General features: G+C 32.5%; 1 protein-coding gene across 1 annotated transcript in view; it reads left to right on the plus strand.

The window, feature by feature from the left end:
- LOC105567875 (ATP-binding cassette sub-family G member 1-like) overlaps positions 1–7,672 on the plus strand; it is a 25,920-nt gene extending 18,248 nt beyond the window's left edge. Inside the window, exons 5-12 of the mRNA XM_012023114.1 lie at positions 918–1,063; positions 3,779–4,017; positions 4,543–4,742; positions 5,723–5,891; positions 6,303–6,403; positions 6,682–6,837; positions 6,927–7,173; positions 7,331–7,672. Coding sequence (XP_011878504.1) covers positions 918–1,063; positions 3,779–4,017; positions 4,543–4,742; positions 5,723–5,891; positions 6,303–6,403; positions 6,682–6,837; positions 6,927–7,173; positions 7,331–7,500 — 1,428 coding nt within the window. The 3' untranslated portion in view covers positions 7,501–7,672. The remainder of the gene's footprint in view (positions 1–917; positions 1,064–3,778; positions 4,018–4,542; positions 4,743–5,722; positions 5,892–6,302; positions 6,404–6,681; positions 6,838–6,926; positions 7,174–7,330) is intronic.

Here is a 7,672-nt window from a genome sequence, read left to right on the forward strand (position 1 = left end):
GTAATGACGAAGTAATATACAAATTTCCAATTTGCATTTTTACAAGTTAGAATGAGCAATGTCCAAATTTTTAATTTGCACATTAACTCACAAAGCTTCCTCTACGAGGAAGCCAAATTTGAATAGACAACTTGCCAAAATGTTAATGTTACATTTTGCAAATTTCCAATTTGCACCTTATATTAAAAAACAACTTGCCAAAATGCTGATGCTACGTTTTGCAAATTTAAAATTTGCACCTTTAAGATAAAAAAATAGTCCAGATGTTGAAGAAGCAATATGCAAATTTCCAATTTGCATCTTTAAAATAAAAAAAAATTGAATAGACAACTTGCCAAAATGCTGATGTTGCATTTTGCAAATTTCCAATTTGCTCCTTTAAAATTAAAAAAAGGCTACATGATGAGGAAGCAATGTGCAAATTTCCAATTTGCACCTTTTTTCAAATGCAATTCGCATTTTTCTGATGCTATATTTAGCATTCAATCCCCTCCCCCCCATTTTCTCGTCCTGTAAATTAATTTTATTGCGAAAAATATTACCCCAACCAGGATTCGAAATTAATTTACAGGACGGGAAAATGGGGGGGGAGGGAGGGGATTGAATGCTAAATATAGCATCAGAAAAATGCGAATTGCATTTGAAAAATAATCATCGAATCGAATACGTGAATCTGCTGACGACAATATTTCCACGTATATGATAAACTGCGTTATGTCCGGAAAAGAAATCGGCGCGTAGTACTAATGTGGAAAGAAACGGTATATAGATTCACGATTTTCAGTAAGATTTAAGATTTGCAAGTTGGGCTACCTACATCTTGCCTTGTGACCCACATTGGCTTGTTACCATATATTGTTTAGTTTTAGATAGGGGTCTTACTTGAAAGTTACTTGTTCATTAACAATTTATTTCAGATAGATGAGATTCTAAGTATTCTTAGATTAACTGGAGCACGAAATACAGTCACAGACAAATTGTCTGGTGGTGAAAAAAGGAGGCTAACAATTGCACTCGAGCTTGTAAATAATCCACCTGTCATTTTCCTCGATGAACCGACTTCGTAAGTGTCAATCAGATCGAGTAAAAAAGATTATCTTCATTTTTTAATTATACATATGTACATTACTTCAGTTTAATAATGTTTTATTTATCAGATAATCATATTATTTCACATAGTGTATGTATAATAATTATATACATGTATGTATATATACACATACACACGTGTGCGTGCGGATGCATGCGCGCGCGTACTTGTACAGGGTGTCTCATTTTTACTGATCCACGCTAATATCTAAAAAAATATGAAAGATACGGAAAAACGTTTCAAACAAAAGTTGTTTGAAACGTTTCTGGTTTGGTTCGAAGGGAGATATAAGGTGGTGCCATTGACTTGACCTTGGATAATCATTTGAAGGTCACATGAAGGTCACCTTCAACTTTTTAAATGGATATTTAAATTGTTTATTATACTATCTTATTTTACTAATTACTACGAACAACTATTGTCTGAAAAATTTTTTTCGATTTGCCCAATACTTTTTGAGATGTTCAAGAGAAAATTTATAACTTTTTTAACGTTTAGCTTATGATATCTCGATAATTGTCTGTCGGAGGAAAAAGTAGTACAGGACTTTTTCATTTGATTTAGTCTCAGGAATATGCTGCTGCAATAGCGCTCCAATTATGGAAAATTTTTGTGTATTGAACATCCACAAAATTTACATACACAAAAATTTTCAATAATTAGAGCACTATTGCAACACCATATTCCTGATACCAAATCAAGTAAAAAAGTACTGTATTACTTTTCCCTCCGACAAACAGTTATCAAGATATCATAAGCTAAACATCGAAAAAGTTACCAATTTTCTCTTGAATATCTCGAAAAGTAATAGGCAAATCAAAAAATATTGCAAACAAAGTTGTTCATATTAATTAGTGGAATAAGATAGTATAATAAACAATAGGGAGTTTTCACGTGGCCTTCAAATGACTATCCAAGGTCAAGTCAATGGCACCACCTTATGTCCCCCTTCAAATCAAACAACTTTTGTTTGAAACGTATTTCTGTATCTTTCATATTTGTGAAGATATTTGCATGGATCATTTAGAATGAGACACCTCGATAACTAAAAAAAACGGTAGTTTCACAGTTAACGATAAGAACTGATTGTGAGTAATATGTAGAGAAAAAAAATTAATCATCAAGTTACTTTATATCTTTTTTTTTACTGTACCACCGAGGAGTTATCTCTTTATTCATCATCGCGCAAGTGTGTAAAAAAGAAGTGTAATAGAGAAATTTTTTAAACTCTTGTTTTTTACCAATGTATAAAAAATCACTATGCATTCTTCTGTGCATGAAATCTCAAACGTCACATATCTCAATATACTAAAAATGTGAATCTGTAAAAATCTAAAACGTAGAAAATTGTCAGTTTATTGTGAATCTATTATTTATTTCTAAAATCGTGATATAATTCGTTGAATTTTTATATCCTGTTTGCATTACTATCCTCATAGTTATTAATTGCCGTTCAGAATTAAACTTTGGTAATGGTAGAGCATTCTATCTTAATTCTCTGCGTCGAACTATGGAAGCCTTATATCCATAATAACATATCTTTGGGGAGATAGGCACTAAGATTCGCTGTTTAATATTTTTTTGGCGAGAAAAATAACGAACTAGGACTAGACCAGGATTTAAACCTGTGGCCTTCCGCTTGCCCGGCAACTTCCTACACTGTCAATGAAAGATCCATTTTGTTTAATAAAATAAAATTTTTGTTGAATCAGTTAAATCTCTTGTCTGGATATGGACAAATCCTTCAGTTATTGCAACAGAAATATTTAATTGAAATACTTAATAATACTAACACACGCCATCACTTAAATTAGGTTTAGTGAACAAAATTATTAATTGTATAAAATCAAATTTTGTATTGGTCTTTATTTAGTGAGCAATGTTGAAAGAAAGAGCTCTTTAAGAAGTTTTTGCGAAGACCATATTAAAAATCACTTAAAAATTATATCAATAAATTATCTTTTTATAAGAGGTCTTTCATAAGAATTTTTTATGATGTCTTACTTGTGACATGTATTTAATGTCAACGTGGAAAGCCTGTCAAAGTTTTTGCTAGATGGACGCGTGGCACTTTTTCATAATAAGAAAACCACACGTGGTGTTATAAGTTGATACACCTGTATGAAATTTATCTTTCCTCTGATGTTAAAGCGAGCTCCTTTATTACGAGCTCTTGCCTATACACTCGTAGACAAAAATGTTATTTTGTTTTTGTAATAAAAGATTTACATTTTTTAGAAGCTTTATATGAAGTAACATTAATAGCAATTCTTAACGTCGTCATTATGACATTTATAAGAAGTCAGATTTTAGTATTCTAGTATACTTTGAGATGTCATTTTTATGATGCCTTTTTTTCTCTAAAATTGACACATTAGAGGATTTATTGTCATCATTATGGCATTGTTAAACATTCTATTCTCAAAATTGAATACTTAACGAGCTCTTTTTTATATTATATTGCTCATTGAGTACTTAAACTTTGTCCACTGAAACATATTTGTACACAAACAGGCAGGAATGCCTGATGTACACTTCTATAATGTATTCTATAATTATATGGATGTCCAATTGCATATGTGTAAATCTGTGAAAATCTCACGTGGAGATGCTATCAGACTCCATTCTCACAGAGTACTGTTATCGCAAAAACAATGTTATCATAAAAGGAGATCTCTCTTTTTTCAGCGGGTTGGACGACTTCTCCTCTGTCAAGTGCATTGATATTCTCAAAAGATTGGCGAATTTAGGGAGGACTGTTGTGTGCGCAATACACTCGCCTAGCGCGAGCGCATTTCTTAAATTTGATCACGTCTACGTTTTGACAAACGGACAATGCATTTACAGAGACACCGCGAGCAATGTGGTACCGTTCTTGCGAGACGTAGGCCTAGAATGCCCGAAATCTTACAGTCCTGCGGATTTCAGTAAGTTACGTGTAATCTCGTATGCAAAAATTCTATCGTCTATGCAATCACATTTCTTGCCTCGCGATGCAACCTGTGCGAGTTAGCAACAGACATTTGAAGAATGGGAATTAAAATGTGAAATATAGCCATCTGCTACAATATAATATAAACTATTGCTAAGCATTATTTCATGATATGCGTATAATTTATTTGCATTATTGAGTAATATAGGCTAACTCTGTAGAACTCCGAGATTTTTTTTCATAAAGGATGCAAAAAGAGGATATATTATAAGAAGCAAGAAATAATGATTTTATTTTTTAGAATTAGTGATTGCTTGATTAATTACACATGAATAGATTTTTCAATCAAGCTCCGAGATTTTTTCAATAAATAATGTAAAGGAGATTATGAGAATTAATTATCTATAACTTAATATTTAAGTTTTGGAAATTAATTAATTAAAACTTTATACGGAGTTCGATTTGAATAAAAAAACAATTACATTAACAAAGTTACATTAACACCGAATATTCATTTCAGTAATAGAAATTGCATCGGGTGAATATGGTTTCGACCTGACTGAACAGATGGCTACATATGTAAACACGAATCTACCCTTGCTTTCAATTTTGCAATTAAAGAGCGAATTTGATTTCGAGAAAAACATTCCAAAAATCTCATGGGTCTATCAATTCAACACGTTAGTGAAAAGAATGATGACGCAGTTGTACCGAAACAGAGTAAGATCGACGTATTTTCACATCTATGGTCGATATTTATAGCCAGATCTTATATTCAAGACCGCCTTGAATTTATCTAAAAATGCTGTATGGAATATTTCCATTGACTATGGAGTGTCTAAAGATGATTTTAAGCCTTGAATATAAGATCTGACTATGAATACCGACCTATCCAGATAGAAAAATATTAGCAAATTGGCATCAGATTGGTAGCATATTCATCAGGAACACATACCAAAACCATAGCCATCTGTGGCTGCCTTTGGCTTTTGTTTTGGCAACAGAGCCTGTAAAACATACATTGTCAACAGATTGTCGACAGAAATCGAACGGGTCCCGTTATGTGAGCAGATTGTGTTGTATTTCTGCTGACATGCTGCCAACATGTCGAACATATAATATCAGTTCCTGTATGAAATCTGCAGTCTTTCTGTCTTCAAAATTTGTAGTGGGCATTTGACGAAATCTGTTCTGACAGATTTGACCGTCTGGGTATGTTTGGGAAAATAATGCACACTTTAGTTAATGACAATACATGGTAACTTAACATGATACATAAGAACATTACGATGATCTAGTCCGGCAAATGGCGAATACTCACACATGACGCGTGCTAGCAATAATTTCTCACAAATTTTTGAAGTATTCCTAGTACTGAATCGCAAAGTATTTACTATAATAAACTTCTAAGGAATACTACAAAACGGACTGATTGTAATTAATTCTTCCAGAATTCTTCAGATATTCATTTTTCTACTTCTGTAGGTATTCTTTAAAACAAATTCTTTAAGAACTTATGTTCACCTTTGTGCTATCTGGGAATATATTTGTAGATGAAAAGAAAATATAATATACATAAACATTTTTTTGCGGAGAATGAGCTAACAAAGTTATAAGATATTTGAATGGATTTTATTATAGATCTTTTCTGAAATTAGTTGCATATAAAGATGAGTAAAGAGTTTTTTATGTGTTCACAGAATTATTTGTACTTGAAGATATGGGTACTTATCTTTTTGGGGACAGTGAATGGCTTATTATTTTGGAACATAGGCAACGATGCCACCAAATCCCTTTTCAATTTTGGCTTTTGCTTCGGATGCCTGATATATTTTCTGTATATACCTTTGCTACCGGTGCTACAGCAGTGTAAGGAAAAATTCTTGTCTACATGTAAAGAAATTAAAGATGATATATAAGAAAATAAAACTTAGTTTCTTAATTGATCAAAATTTTGTGTGTTGCTGATTTTGCCGTGATATGACCGGTGTGAATCTAGCGCCCAACTTAAAAAATTATTTTTAAATTATGTTATATATATACAGGGTGTCTCATTTTTAATGATCCATGCAAATATCTCCAAAAATATGAAAGATACGGACAAACGTTACTATGCAAGGTCAAGTCAATGGCACTACCTTATGTCCCCCTTCGAACCGAACAACTTTTGTTTGAAACGTTTTTCCGTATCTTTCATATTTTTTGAGATATTTACGTGGATCATTTAAAATGAGACACCCTGTATATATTTCATTGTTATTTATTATTTTCTCGTTACAGTTCCTACAGATGTTAAAATGATGGAACATGAACACTTCAATGGATGGTATAATCTTAGCCCATATTATTGGGCTTTTACAGTAATCAGTATTCCTTTACAGGTTGGTCTTCTCTATAAATTGTTTATATATATTGTGGATATATTTTATATAGCAGAATTTTTTTCTTTGAATAACTTCCGAATGAAATCTTTAGTTTTCTGGGCAAGAAATTGTTCCATGTGAATTATAGCTCCTGGTCTCATTATAGTTTCTATTGGAAGAGCTAGAACTTTTTAACAAAATGATTACGTTTCATTATTTTACATTAGATCTTCTGCTTGATCCTGATCAGCTTATTTATCCAAGCGTTGTAAGAATTATTCTTGGTCTTTTCCCAGATAATTTTTGCAATTTGCTATCTCACAATGGTCTACTTGATTACGGGACAACCCCTGGAGTTGTATAGAAGTTCCATGTTCTTTGGCACTTGCTTTGTTGTTGGTTTCATCTCGGAGAGCATAGGACATACCATTGGCAGCATATTTGACACTGTAGTATGTTCAAGATTGCATCGAAAATATAGCACGAGAAGAAAAACTTTCCTAAGATTAACAAATATCTAATTTGTATTGTCTTTTAACAGAATAGTTTAATTATGGGATCCGTAATAAGTTGTCCCTTAATATTAGTTGCAATGCAAGATTTCGGTATCCAAAATACTGATCCTCGACCAATTTTACGGACAATTTTAATGTATACGAGTTACCTTCGGTATGGAATGGAGGGTCTCACGACGGCTATATATGGACGTGGTAGACAAAAAATACCTTGCCCAGCGGGAGAAGTTTACTGTCATTTCACCTCGCCTAAGGAAATTGTGCAAATTATGGGTAGGAATATAATGACTAGATATCTCAAAGATCGCGTACAGTCGCTCTGGTATCCATTTAAGGTGTTACACACACCGCATGTGTTTTCTTTACTAATGATTTTCTGTATACTTTATATCTCAATAATAATCTGTAAACGAATTTATCTGTGTTCCAGGCATGGAGAGATCTCTCGATTTCGGGATGGACATATGTGCTCTATTTATCATTTTATTTATTTGTAAGGGGATGACGTATTATTTCTTGAAGCAAAAAGTGCAACCAAACAAAACTTTCCAGATGTTTCAGGTAATGGGAGACGTATTGAAGAGCTATTTCAACATATAATGTTAACTATGCTTAATTTTTGCTCGTATTATGATGTGTCGGCGTTATACACATTGCTCGATACTCTCTAAATAATTAATTCCAGAAACATATTTGCAACGAAATTACAAAATTGTCGGTACAACAATATGTGAAACGTAGTATTAAATGTAACTTAAACAAAAAGAAAAAA

The sequence above is a fragment of the Vollenhovia emeryi genome, unplaced genomic scaffold, assembly GCF_000949405.1.
Source record: "Vollenhovia emeryi isolate VEMERY1.0 unplaced genomic scaffold, V.emery_V1.0 DF939133.1, whole genome shotgun sequence".
Classification (NCBI taxonomy): domain Eukaryota; kingdom Metazoa; phylum Arthropoda; class Insecta; order Hymenoptera; family Formicidae; genus Vollenhovia; species Vollenhovia emeryi.